Raw genomic sequence first — 14,077 nt, 5'->3', positions numbered from 1 at the left:
CTGGAAACAGAAAGATTCAAACCCAGTAGTATGAACATAGTAAGATATACTAAAGAGTTTATTTGGTGTGGTACTGCCAACCACTACAGTGTAGTATACATTTTACACGTTGTCAGCAAAAATTCTGATTGGCCTTCATATTAAATCTTGGTAAATGGGCCATCTGAAAAGCTATCTACTTAGAGTCCTCTGCTCCTGTCCTGAGAGAAGCAATTAATAAACAAGTCCATGGAAGCTGGAGGATGGAGCCCCGACAACAGCACCAAGAACAACCTTGTGTTTAACTCTGCAGTATAAGTACCAGGGAGCAGCTACTCTAGGTCACCTGTTTCCCAGGAGACCAAGCAGATCTAATTCATGGAAGTATAGCATATAGAATCATAGAATATCAGGATTGGAAGGGACCTCAGGAGGTCATCTAGTCCAACCCCCTGCTCAAAGCAGGACCAATGTCCCATATCCCTAAACGGCCCCCTCAAGGATTGAACTCACAACCCTGGGTTTAGCAGGCCAATGCTCACATTTAAGTCTACTCTGCTTCTGTACCCACTTCAGTCTGCCAGAGGAAGTGGGGGGCATTGTTACAGAAGTGATGCACTTCTGCTGTTTTGGAACTCCCATGCATTTAGAATCCATACACTGTTACTCCTCCCTACTAAGATAGTAGAGCATCAATGTGTGTGTGGGGGGGGGGGGTGCACAGCTCAGAGATCTACAGGTCCTGCACAGGGTGACATTTCCCTCTTTGAGTAGTGTCCCTACGGATGCTCTACATCAGCAGTATCCTTCTAAGGAGCAGTATTCCTTACTTCTGAGCACTATCCCTCTAAGCAGATGGGGTCCAGCACTGGAGACAGTCCTGCAGAGCCAAGTGCCATGTTAGACCTGATGGCATGGAGCAGGGCATAATGCTTTGAAAACACATGGACAGAAATCCAAGCAGCTGCTCAACGTATCTCAGATGCTGCAACATTCTTCAGAAATGTAGTATATGTTGCCTTGGAGCTGGTTGAATGTGCTCTCACCCCTGTGGGAGGGCTGAGAGCCTGCAGACTCATAAGAGGTAGATTACAAAACCTGATACGCATTTGAAAATCTTTGAGCAGAGATAGGAGCTCCTTAGATCTATCTGCAAAGAATATGAAGAGTCTAGGCGATGATCTAACTGCTTAGTCCTATCCAGGTAGAAGCCCGATGCTCCTCTAACTTTCTGTTGAACTATGAGGTTTTGGAAAAAATATTGGTAGATTGACTAAGATGAAAATCCAATGTAATCTTTGGTAGGAACGTAGGATGTGGATGTAAAGAAAACTTATAGCTGAAAACAATCATAAAGAGGCAGGATCTGCATTATGGCTCCTATTTCCCTGATCCTAAGGGCAAATGTGGTGGCAACTAACATGGCCATCTTCATAGATAACTGAAGTAGAAAGGAGGTCACCATTGGTTCCAATGGAGTTTTTGTGAGGTAGCTGAGACCCAGGCTGAGGTCCCAAGGCTGGGGGGTGGGGTGGGGGGGGGGTCTGCTGTGGGGGAAGAGATTATCCAGATCCTTAATAAATCTGAATGATACTTGGTGAGCAAAAGTGAAGAAACCCTCAACTGGGGGATGAAAAGCTGAAATGGTGGGCAGGTATACCTTGCCCAAACTGACAGATAACCCAGAGGTCTTCCATCTATCTAGGAAGAGGGAAAGGGGAACCAATTCAGGTCTGAGGTAGCGAAGACCGCAGCAGTGGACAAATTTCTTCCATTGCTGCAGATAAGTAGTATGGGTTGATGCTTTTCTACTCTTTAATAACACCTGCTGCACCTCTGTAGAGCAGGAAGCCTCTGTTCTCAAGAACCATCCAGGAACCATGCCATGAGTCTAGGTAGGGATGAAGCGTGTGACCCACATCCTGTGACAGGAGATGAGGATTAGTTAGGAGCTTGATTGACAGTTGGATACGGGTTCAAGCAGGCATGGGTACCAAGCTAGTCTCAACCAGGTAGGTACTATGAGGAGAACTCTGGCCTTGTCCTGCTTGATTTTGTTCCTTAATGATACTTAGTATTAGGGGCTCTGGAGAAAGACATATGACAGCCTCTTCCATGGTAGAAGGAAGTCATCCCCCCCGGAGTGGTAACCTAGACCCTCCTCCCACACCTTGAACAGAAGAGAGGGTACTTCCTGTTTTCAGAGGTGGTGAAAAGATCAATCACTGGCAGTTTCCATCTCTGGAATACATTGCGGAGAACCTGGTTGTCCAGCTCCCATTTGTAGTCGCAGGAGAAGTGTCTACTGAGGGCATCAGCTGTGGTGTTCTGGATGCCTAGGAGGGGGACTGCTGAAATCTGGACATGGTGAGCTGTACACCAGTTCCAAAGCTTTATGGCTTTGGCACACAAGGAGGAGGATCTTGTGCCTCCCTGCTTGTTGATGTGAAACATGCAGAACACGTGGTCTATCATAACCCTATTTACTTTGCCCCTAATGAGCAGCAGGAAATGGTGGCAAGCATTTCTTACTTCCATAAGCTCCAACAGGTTGATGTGGAGACTGTTTTCATGGGCTGTCCATCTGCCCTGAACTGCAAGGGTGTTAAGCGGGCTTCCCATCCTAACAGGGATGCGTCAGTTGTTAGAGTCACTGATGGGGTTGAGCAAAAGAAAGAGATGCCTGGACAGACATTCAGTTGCTTCCTCCACCAGTTTACAGAGTTCTTTACATGCAAGTGGACCATCACCTGCCTGTCCCTGGTTGGAGACTAGGTAGTTCTGATCCAACTCTGGAAGCAGCAGCAGAAGTGTAGCCTTGCATAACTGGCCACAGAGATGCAAGCTGCCATACAGCCAAGAGTTGAAGACCGTTCCTTATAGAGGTCTGAGGGCTTCTCTGAATTGTCCCTACTAGACCTGACAAAGTTGCAAATCTGTCCAAAGGGAGGTATGCTCTGGCTTTCAGTGAGTTCAAGTATGCCCCTATAAACTGTATCCTTTGTATGGGTACCAACATGGATTTCTTTACATTCAGCTGTAGACCCAACTCTTGGTACAGAGCGAAGTCCTGTACCATTCTGTGTGGATGATAACCTGCCTTGAAGGAGCGGCCCTTGAGTAGCCAGTCATCTAGGTACAGGAAGACCACGATTACTTCCTACCAAAGATAAGCTGCCACTACTGCTAGAACCTTCAAAAACACCCTTGGGGCTGAGAATAGGCCAAAGGGGAACACTCAGTACTCAAAATGATCTTGGCCTATGGTGAACTGTAGGTATATCCTGTGCGCCGGATGTATAGTGATATGGAAGTAGGTATCTTGCAAGTCAAGGGATGAAAAACCCATCCCCTTCCTCAAGTGAAGGAATTACAGTTGCCAGAGTCATCATCCTGAACTTTTGAGGCTTCACAAACTTGTTTAACTGCCTTAGATTAAAGATCAGCCTCCGACCTTCCTTGGCACTAGGAAATATTTTGAATAGAACCCCCTACCCCTGTGAGAAGAAGGGACTGGTTCTATTGACTCAGTAGAAGCTTGTGAGAGGGATCCCTGAAGACGGATGGGGAAAGAGGGTGAAAGGAAGGGAGTGTCAAAAACTGTAACCCGATGTTATGACCTCCAAGACCCATTGGTCCATGATTCTCTGCTCCCAAGCCTGGTGGAAATGGACAAGGCAGTCACCAAAGTAAGGGAGGTGGACTAAGGGCTCAGCTGTAAATCCAGAAGAGTGGGAGGATTTGAATCCTTGACCAATTCCTGTGCCAAGAACGGCCTCTCAAAGACCGAGGTCTTGGCACCAAGAGATACTCAGTGCCCACCCACCACAGAGACACTGGTTCATCCAACACAGGGAGATTCTTCAAGTATCAGAATTCCTGCAGTACCAGAAAAGAATCTGGTACAGACGCTGTAGCCGAGATTGCCGAAGCCGATGATGATAGGCATACTGCAGGTTTGGTAGGTATCAGGCACTGATGTTTGCTTGGTGCTGAAGGTACTGCTTGCACCAGTACCCCCAGCTGAGCTGCTTGCATCAGTACCGATGGCTGGGTTAAGGCATGACGGCACCAATGGCTGAGTGGGATGCTTTGGTGCCAATAGCTGAGTCAAACTCAATGGTACCCTGTGCTCAATGGTACTCTCCTTACTGGCAGAGCGTACAGGTGCCCTATTGGGGCTGTGCTTCCTTTCCTTGAAGCTTCCTGGGCCTGCCGGTACCAAAGGAAGCGTCTTTGGCCTTAATGGTACTCTCCGGGACTGAGGACCTCGAGGGGGACCTGGTCTCTTTGTGGAGCTGGCTCCTTAGATATAGTCTGTGTTCCTCTTTCAGGGAGTCTTCCCAGCAGGCTCCCAAGACTTCCCTTTCCCTTAGGGGCAGCATGCCCTGAGGTTGAAGCCCGCTGCATCTGTCTGGGGACAGTTGTATGGGAGCTGGGGGGAAGGGGTCTCCTGACCTGGCTCAGAAGGTGTTTGCTGGGAGCAATCCATGGCCAACAGTCCGAGATTTATCTCCATTTTTCTTAGCCCTGGACTTATGGGCCAAACAGAAGGAACACTTCTGGTAGACATGGGACTCCCCCAGGCAACAGACACACTTGGAACCCCCTTGCTTATCAGTACAGCCTCCTGGCAAGAGAGGCCTGCCCTGTCAGGAGAAGACAAGTCTCCCATAGGGAAGAGAGGGAAAAAACACAATCCTTTCACCTAAAACTAACTATACTATACAACTACAAAGTAACTAACTACTTGCAGAAAAGAGAAGACTGAGAATGCTCTAGATGGACATGAAAAAAAAAAGAAAAGAAAAAGAATAGTAGCTATATCTCTGAATTGATTTTACGTTCATGGTGTTAATACATTTGGTTTTCATGAAGATCTGATGACAGACATTTAACTGATTTTGCACAAAGCACTGCATTCATTTTTAATACCCCAAAGCCTACTTTTTAAATGATTTCTACCGGACATACTTCTGTTGTCTTTAGTGAGTTGTTCAACAATACACAATTGGAAATAGGACGATAAAAACAATAGGACATACACAGTAATACATTCTAAAAACTTTATTAGTGTGACACAGGCTCTCAATACAGACTGTCAGGTTGTCATAATTCTGATTATCCTCCATATTAGGTCTTTGGAAAATGGTTGTCTGGAACACGAGATAGATAGGACCAGATTTTGAAATCCTGGCTAACATTTCATCTACCATTACCTCTCACTGAGTAGTTCCTTGAAGTCAATTAAACTGTTTACAGTGTTACTCATTGTGAGTAAGGACACCAGAATCTTGCACTTATAGCACTATGCTTCCCTCTGCTGTGAGGCACAAAGAAGAGAAAAACCCACAGAAACTGGGGAAAGTAGCACATCTGCAACAGCTCACAGAATATCCTCATCTTCAGCATTACAATGTGGTTGCCAGGGAATGGCTGCTCTTTGCCAGCTGTTTCCCTGGGGACCATGTAAATATAGTTCATGGAAGTTAATGCCATTCCTTATAGGATTAACTTCTGCTCTGCTCTTGCACCCATTTTGGGAGTGTCAATAGAGGATGGAGAGGCAGAGACTTGGTATTATTGCAGAAATGCCACACTTTCTGTTGATTTGGAGCTCCCATTCATTTGACTCTTGCTAAGTTCCAGGGCCCCCCTTTCCCTCTCTTGCAGTATGGTATGGCCAGGAGTGCAGGTGACTCACATTAGCATCTGTAGTCAGGAAACTCCTGGCACAAAGAGGATAAGAGTACAGTTGTAGTGACGTAATTTGAGAGAATGGAGACTCTTTTTTACACTGCAACAAAGGCACTGTCCAGACTTTTGATATTTTATTACTAGGAGTCCATGAGATGATACATCTATTAATTTGCCATCCTGTAAATATCTGTGATTGACCTATGATTTCTCACCAATAATTCACCCAAAGAAATACCTTATACAGCCAGCCTAGAAAGGCCAAGGATAACCAAAACTCATTACATTCCTAGAATGCTTAATGCATTCATTGCAATGTTAAAAATGCTAGCACATACCTAGAGAACTCTACTGACATTTACAGGCACTATGTGGAGATTATGTGCAAAAATTTGCAGGCTGTTTCTGGAATTGCTATTAAGTTCTTATGAAATAGACTTCTTACAAATATAAAGCATCCTTTCCCTCTCAGAACTGAAGAAATTACAAAAAAAGTTTCAAAATGTATCAATACAATAACATGAGTGATTAGGAAAAAAAACAAAAAACACCCTAATTCATTCCTGGAAATATGATATGAAAAACCTCCAGCAAATACCACTGTACAAAAACCACTCAGAATAACCTCACGCTCTTGCATTAGCTTTTGTTCTTTGGGAATAACTGCCACCAGCAGAATGAAGACTTTTTACACTATGTGCCGATCACCTGGAAGAAAAAAATGGTTCCAGAGAAGAAATTCAGTGAAACATACGACATGTAAAAAGAAATTCAACTTGAAAAAACATAAGCTACTTTATCTGAGGATAATAATACACAACACAGAGAAAGAATCCCAGGAAGAAGTAATACCAAAAGTGATTTAGGTATTATCATATGCAGTGTAATAATCCAAAAGGAGACAAAGATGATATTGGGCTGCACATACAGAGAACTGATAAGTCCTGTCTATGGGTGAAATCTTGGCTCCATTGAAGATAATGACCAAACTGTCTCACATTGGATTTCACCATGTCTCTACATGTAGAAAACTGTGTTTACTTCTGGGGACATCAATGACACATAGATCAACACGTTAGAAGGGACTCAGAGAGCAACAAACATGATTAAAGGCTTTGGGGACAGTATTAGGAGGAAAGATTAAAAGGTCTAAATATATACCACGTAACTAGGGCTCTAGCAAATTCACAGCCTTGAAAAAGACTTCAAGGACCATGAAATCAGACCTTCCCTAAGATATCTAGCTACTGGAAGGGAGTGGCAAGACCAGGGCTGGGGGCACCCCAGCCAGGGGTTCCTACCATGTACCAGGTTCCAATTGCTAATCCCGGCCAGTCTGTGGAGGGATGGGACTTCCTCTTCCCCTGCATGGCTGCTCTCAGGTGGAGATCAGACCCACCTCCAGGTACCTCCCCTGGCTGCAGAAAGCTCTCACTTCTGCGCTGCCTTCAGAGGCAGCTCTGAAGGCAGGGTGGTAATCCCGCAACCCCTTGCAACAGCTTTGCAACCCTTCCCCCATGACCTCCTTTTGGGTCAGGACCCCACGGTTACACCACCATGAAATTTCAGATGTAAACATCTGAAAACATGAAATCAACTAATTAAAAAACCCTCTGGCCATGAAATTGACCAAAATGGATTGTGAATTTGGTAGGGCCTTACATATAACTAATTGGTGACTAACAGTTAATATAATTGCCTGTGCATATTTTAAGGGTGTAAATCTCAAGATAAAGTATCATCATACTAGAGGGTATATCTAGGAATAAAGAGATAAGAGAAAGTTACTTATCTTATAGAAACTGGAGGTTTTTCGAGATGTGGTCCCTATCTGTATTCCATTGTGGGTAGGTCTGAGCTCCACAGCCAGAGAATTTTGAAAGCATTGTCTGTTGGTCCGCACACGCACCCTTGCTCACCTCATGCCTCTCACCATTGAGATAAAGGGGGAGCAGACAGATTTCCTCTCCACTTCCTTTTCCACTGTGAACAAAACAGTGATCTGAAGCAGACAGCAAGGAGGGCAGGTAGTGGAATAAAGCACCTTCAGTTACTATAAGGTAAGTATCTTTCTCTTCTTCTGCGAGTGCTGGTCCCTACGTGTATTCTGCCGTGGATGACTGACAAGCTATACTCAAGTAGGAGAGGGGTGCAAAGATGCAGATGGCAGAGCCGAACGAAGGACTGCCGTTCCAGAGGATGCATCAGCGGAGAAGTCAAAAGCATAATGCGTGGATGGACGAGAGGGAGTGACCCAGTGGAGCAGGAGACACTGGACCTGGGAAAGTGAAGATGTCCTCAGGGAGGAGCGTAGGTCTCAGCTCTTCCCAGAGCCTGAGGGGTCCTGTTTGCCTGAACTAGAGGAGTCACAGCAGAGACAGTCTGTGCCATAGCCATGGAATACAGTCAGTACCGCAGATAACTGATGCTCTTAGTGACGGCTCTTCATTGGTGCCAACAGAGCCTGGGGTTTGTGCTTGGGTGTTACAAGAGGCACCACAGCTGCCTGGTCACGATCCAGTGCTGACGGAGCCCTAGACTTTTGATCTTTCTTGTCATACCCCTAGGACTTAGGACATACTAAGTTCTCTTGGGCTGAGCTTGGAGACTTGTTCAGTTTAGGCAGGGTTGAATCTGATTTCTTCAAAGTGCATTTGACGGAGGATTTAGTTTCATGCTTGTGAGAATGCTCCCTGCTCTCTTGACAAGACCCCAGTGAGGCATACGTGTGGACTCCCTTGCTCCTGAGTTGGATGTCGTGGTACAAGGCACACTCCTTGCTGAGTCAGGCAGATGTACAGGGTGGGGTGAGAGGGTTCCCTGGCCTGGGCCCGATTGCAGCCTCATGGCTTGTTCATTAGATGCTTCCTAAAGTGAAGTTTTTGCTGTTTCTGTGTATGACTGGGGAACTAATACCAGACAGCGGACCTTGGTGGTGTATTGTGGGTTTCCCTGAGGCAGTGCAAGCAGTGTTGGTGGTTGTCGCTGACCGAGAAGGATCACGAGCAGGAAGCACAAATTTTGAAGCCCTGTGTCCTGGGCATAGTCCAGTACCCCACATGAGGAATGGGGGTGGGGGCTTCTCATGATGGGGAGGCTAACTAGCTTATAAAACTATAAACACTAAACACTTCAAAAACTCTTTACCAATAAATAGACGTAGATATGTTCACAGAAAAAGGAGAAAGCTGAAGCTTTGGACACTGGAGGTTCCAACCTGGACCCATGTGGCGCTGAGAAGGAACTGAAGAGGCCGTCAGTCTGCAACTCCTTTTATCTCCTCAGTCGGAGGCATGAGGTGAGCAAGTGTGCATGTGTAGACCAACAGACACGCTTTCAAACTTCTCTGGCCACATGGAGCGCGTGCATGCCCACAGTGGAATACACCAAGGGACCAGCACTCGAAGAAAGACTCTTTAGATAGAATATTAGGAATAACTTTTTGACAGTGAAGGTTATTAGTCGGTGAAATGGTCTCACAAAGGAAGCAGTGGCATCACTTGAAATATTTAAAATTAAACTATCCAAAAACTCTTGAAAATGAATTGCAGGAACCAATTCTGTTCTGGTTTGGTGGGAGTTGAGAGGAGCCTGTGCTAGAGGAGATGGCAGGGATTTCCTGTCTAGGATTCTCTACAGTGAAGTCCTGCGTATTTGGTCTAAAAGTGAACTACAACTTGGTTCCAGCTGGGCTTGTCAAATGGTCTCATCTCATTAATGTAATTATGGTTCATTAAAGCAGATCCTCTTAGTTACCATAAAGACAATGGCTTAAAGAGAAATCTTACCCAATACTGTAATATTAAAGTTTAACTTGTTTTTTGGCTCTCGGATTTTGCACTGGAGGACTGCTCCTTTGCCTAAAAAGGAAAAGTAAAACACAGCATGGATGAGCTATAATTTACTGTTTCAGATTAAGAAACAAAATAACATAACAATTATAGATTAGAAGTGATAATGACAGCATCTAAATGATCTGCATCTGTGAGACATGCTCATCAGCAGTAACAGGGAGAAGAAAAAAAAAGACCATCATTCCGCAAAATGTATTTGTAACTTCATGCGGGTCCATTTCTCCTTATTTTTCTGTATCCCATATTTTATTTTGGCATGTGTGGCTGATCTCCTCCCTCACTATTATCTTGACATCTACTGGGCCATAGCTATAGGCAATAGCTATCGGCAGCCAGACAACTTTTCACGTTAGAAAATGTCCTCCTAACTGCTAGTATAAAATACTCCTGATGCAATGCTTTTAAATTACAATTTGCAAATCAGCTCAACTGTTGTTAAACAAAAGCCTTGGAAAGCAAATTTCCTGGTAAAGAAAAATGCCATTCATCACAATCACTGAAAAAATATGATATACATGATGTTATAAGTCTGGCTCATAGGAATAAATGGTAGATCAGTTAATTAACTGGGCTAGGTCTTTTCCATGTGTAATTCCAGTTTCTATGATCCTTTACGGGTTGCTGAAAATCCAAGCAACATTTGAGGTCCTTTCTGCGGTTTTGCTTATATTAAGTATATATCCATCTATAGACATGCACTACATAAAAAATTCACACACCTTCCCTATCCACCAAATTCATTCTGCATACATATTTATATACAGGCACAGATTCTTTTATTTAATGATTAGATAAAACATATGACAAAAGGGGAGAAGACGAGGGACTTGACATAGGAGAATAAGGTTACTGGAAGCAGGAGAGGAGAAAGGTTGCTCCAGACAGAGGAGATGAAAGAAGGGATGGAATCACAAGTGGGAGAAGTAGACAAAGGGAGTGGGGTGAGGAGGGCTGTGATAGACAAGCACAGGACTGTGGACAGGAAGCTCTGAAGGTGAGAATGAGGAGTTTGAGTGTCTTGAGGAACATATGACTAGACAGAGCCCACATCTACCTGGTATGCTGCATGGGTTTTACCCTCCTTTGAAGCAGACACCTTTTTAAGCCAAAGCAGGTCCACAGCATCTCCAGAAATAGTTAAGTGCCACTCCCTTTCATACATACAAAAGTGGGTCAAACAGAACCTATTATTTGAGAACACTTTCCCCAAACGCTAATGTCCAAATAAAATGGTTCCAGATCCAAGTTTCCCATCTCCACACTCATATTGTTCAACAATCCAGTCCTATTCATATTAGGACTTGGTTCTACCTTTTTAGGATCTTCAGGTTTTCCACCATCCTTTGTGGCTGGTTTTGTGGTGGCAGCTTCCTTTCCACTTTTGTCCTCTAATCCTGACACCTGTCATCAGAAACAAATTCACTTTCAAACAAAGAGAAAGAAGAGTTACCATCTTCCAGAATCAAATAGAATCTAGAATATTTGGGCTACATCCCTGTCTAAGTACTGAGAAGCCCTGTGGTCTGGCAGCAAAAAGGGCAGAGATAATGAAGCTGATCGTCTGGTGGCCTATTGTACTGGCTACGTGGCCAGATTCCATCTTCAGTACAAAGCGGGTGCACTGCACCTGAGAATCTACCCCTCACTCCACAGACAGACAAACTATATTTTTATGGGACTTGAACCATTTATTTAGACATCATATCTTTAGATGGCTTACTGAAGACGTACGGTTCATGTTGTGTGCGCATGCTGAGGAAGAAGGGGTTTTGGAAAGAAAGAAATAAGTTACTCTCATTTAGCTTTGTTGATTACTCAAGCAAAGAGTTCCTTTCTAGGATTAGGCTAACACTTGAATCAGATACAGTGTGAGAAAGGGTCAGGTTAAGGAAAGGGTTAAATGGGTCAGGGTACAGAGTCACAAAAATCAGTGCCAACAACTGCTAAGAGATCTGAGACAAGTCCAGAGAACAGCCCCAAACAACCACTCTTCTTGTCCTAGTGGAAAAAAATAAGTTTATTTGGAGGAGATGAACAGGATGCATTGTCAAGCAGTGAATGAGAACTAATAAATTAGTATTTACAGTTCAGGAATATATTTTATTTAATGTACTTAGCAACGGTTGAACTCATGTAACAAAGGGAATTTTGTTGTTTATTCTCCTATCAAGGCTGGGGAGTCCTGAGAAAAGTCCTCCATCACTGGAAAGAGAGATGTAGTTAAACCTTGTCGCTGTCTCCATCCCGAAGCCAGGAGGTGACCAGGCAGCTTCCTATTGTTCTGCTTTAGTCAGCGGGCCTCTCTGGAAACAGAATCACCTCCCTTTTTGGGAACTGTATCCTGCAGTTTAATAGGGCATTTCTTACTGGCAGCATGGAACAAACAAGAAATCACGTGACAGAATCACAGTAAATGTTTGAAATGGGACATTACTGGTATGTGTCTCTCAGTAATTGGGTGTTTACGTCTTAATCTTGAGAAAACCAGATAACTCACAGGGGTCGCTTGTGAATTGGCTCAGTTTCCAAGGAGGCCAGTAGAAGTTGCTGTGCTGGGCAGGAAAATTCATTTTTGACTGCTGGGAGGCCAGGCTGAGTCCAGACTCTCAGGTGGTCAAAATCCCAACCATATTTGCCTCTTCCCAGTTGAGAGTCCCCATTCCTCTCCAACACTGTGCTCCTAAAGTGACACCCTCCACTGCTGCCAGTTCCCAATTTGACCCCGAGGCTGGAAACAAGCAGGGGAAGTGGATCACATCAGGTGGCAAGGAGTGAGGCAGGGAAGAGCTGGCATGGAGACAGTGCTGTGACTGTGGGAAGCCGGTGGAGAACGAAGGCTCTTCATCCACTCAGGTGATGTGATTTCTTCTGTCTGTGGGTGAGGGAGCTAGGGGTGGTTATTTATCAAGGGGAGGGAGAGGCAGCAAATCGGAGCAAAGAAATTGATATAGGGGTTGACTAAATGAAGCCTAATTTAGCCAGCAGTGAGCTGTTCTAGAAAATCTAACAACACAGTTTGTGAAACTTAGCACTTAATATCCCCCAATCACCCCAGTATGTTCTGGTCATGTCAAATGAGCTATTTAGAATGGATCCATTTTTCCAATGATACAAAAGGCCACGAGAGTGCTGTTTTGCTGGCTCAGCCCAAGTGGATTAAGGGGGACAGTAAGCATGAAGGAAGTTTGACATTCACAGTGCTTTTCTCCAATTCCAGATTTAGTCACATATCAGCTCCCTCATCTCCCTCTATATTCTCCAGAGCAGCAGCATCCATTCCCAAAGATTTATCTATGGCACCATCTCTATGCTGCTGACTCCCAAACGTACCTCCCTACCACCCGCCTTTCCCATTCTGCGCAGTCTCACATCTCCACCTGCATCTTTGACCTTTCCAAGTGAATGTCCTACCACAATCTCATACTCAATATGATACAAACTGACCTGTTCATTTTTCATCCCAAATCCTCTTCTTGCTTCTTCATCCCTGCTGTCAACTCCCTTATCCTCCCCAACAAATGGGCTGGCAATGTTGATGTTGTATTTGAATTCTCTCTCTCCCCTGCTCCCTCACACATCCAAGCTCTCTTCAGATTCTGTCAAGTCTGCCCTTCTCTCAATACTTCTACAACACCTTCACTTTCCTCTTTGTTCCAACCTACCCCTAAACCTTGGTCATTCTTGCAGTAATAAAGTCAAGATTTCTTCTCTCTGCCTCCCCGTTTCCTCTTGTCCCACCCCCAGTCTATACAAATGCTGCTACTGAAATCCACCTTCCTCTCTCGTTGCTCTGAAAATTACTTCAATAGGATTTTTGTCTTCATAGAATAGAATCATAGAATATCAGGAAGGAACCTCAGGAGGTTCCTTGGAAGGAACCTCAGGATTCTATGGAAGGAACCTCAGGAGGTCATCTAGTCCAACCCCCTTCTCAAAGCAGGGCCAATCCCCAATTTTTGCCCCAGATCCCTAAATGGCCCCCTCAAGGATTGAACTCACAACCCTGGGTTTAGCAGGCCAATGCTCAAACCACTGAGCTATCCCTCCCTCCTATCCTTCACTGTCAAGGCCACACCCAACTCCAGCCCTACTTATATATCTACTCTTATTTCCTCCTGATCTTCATCCAAGGAAGAAAACTGAAAAAACTGGGATCCCCTGGATAAGAACATAAGAATGACCATACCCATGGTCTAGCCCAGTATCCTTTCATATGACAATGGCCAGTGCCAGATGCTTCAGAGGGAAGGAACAGCACAAGGCAATTATGAAGTGATTTATTCCCTGTCATCCAGTCCTAGCTTCTGGCAGTCAGAGGTTTAGGGATACCCAGAGCATGGGGTTGCATCCCTGACAATCTTGGCTAATAGCCAATGATTTTATGAATTTATTGAGTTCTTTTTTGAACCCAGTTAATTCTCACACTTCTTCTAAAAGTATGTCAGACCAACAACGAAGCCTTGACATGTCCCTTTAAGTTACCCTCTCAAATGCTCTTATATGGGAGAGTGTAAGTCTAAACACAAATAGAGCCAAAACAAAGAAAC

General features: G+C 44.6%; 1 protein-coding gene across 33 annotated transcripts in view; it reads right to left on the bottom strand.

The window, feature by feature from the left end:
• Nucleotides 1-5,031: 5,031 nt before the first annotated feature.
• The window catches only part of CAST (calpastatin), a 107,191-nt gene continuing 98,145 nt past the window's right edge, over nucleotides 5,032-14,077 (bottom strand). For 30 of the 33 annotated variants that reach the window (XM_043546724.1, XM_043546720.1, XM_043546735.1 and 27 more), the window contains 3 exons: nucleotides 10,842-10,931; nucleotides 9,465-9,536; nucleotides 5,032-6,384 (listed from right to left, as the gene is read on the bottom strand). In XM_043546724.1, the coding sequence (XP_043402659.1) occupies nucleotides 9,486-9,536; nucleotides 10,842-10,931 (141 nt within the window). In that variant the 3' untranslated portion in view covers nucleotides 5,032-6,384; nucleotides 9,465-9,485. The remainder of the gene's footprint in view (nucleotides 6,385-9,464; nucleotides 9,537-10,841; nucleotides 10,932-14,077) is intronic. The other 3 variants (XM_037903274.2, XM_043546736.1, XM_037903280.2) reach the window with 1 other exon arrangement.

The sequence above is a fragment of the Chelonia mydas genome, chromosome 5, assembly GCF_015237465.2.
Source record: "Chelonia mydas isolate rCheMyd1 chromosome 5, rCheMyd1.pri.v2, whole genome shotgun sequence".
NCBI lineage: Eukaryota > Metazoa > Chordata > Testudines > Cheloniidae > Chelonia > Chelonia mydas.
Note: the sequence above shows the minus strand (reverse complement) of the source record. Positions and strands in the feature narration are given on the sequence as shown.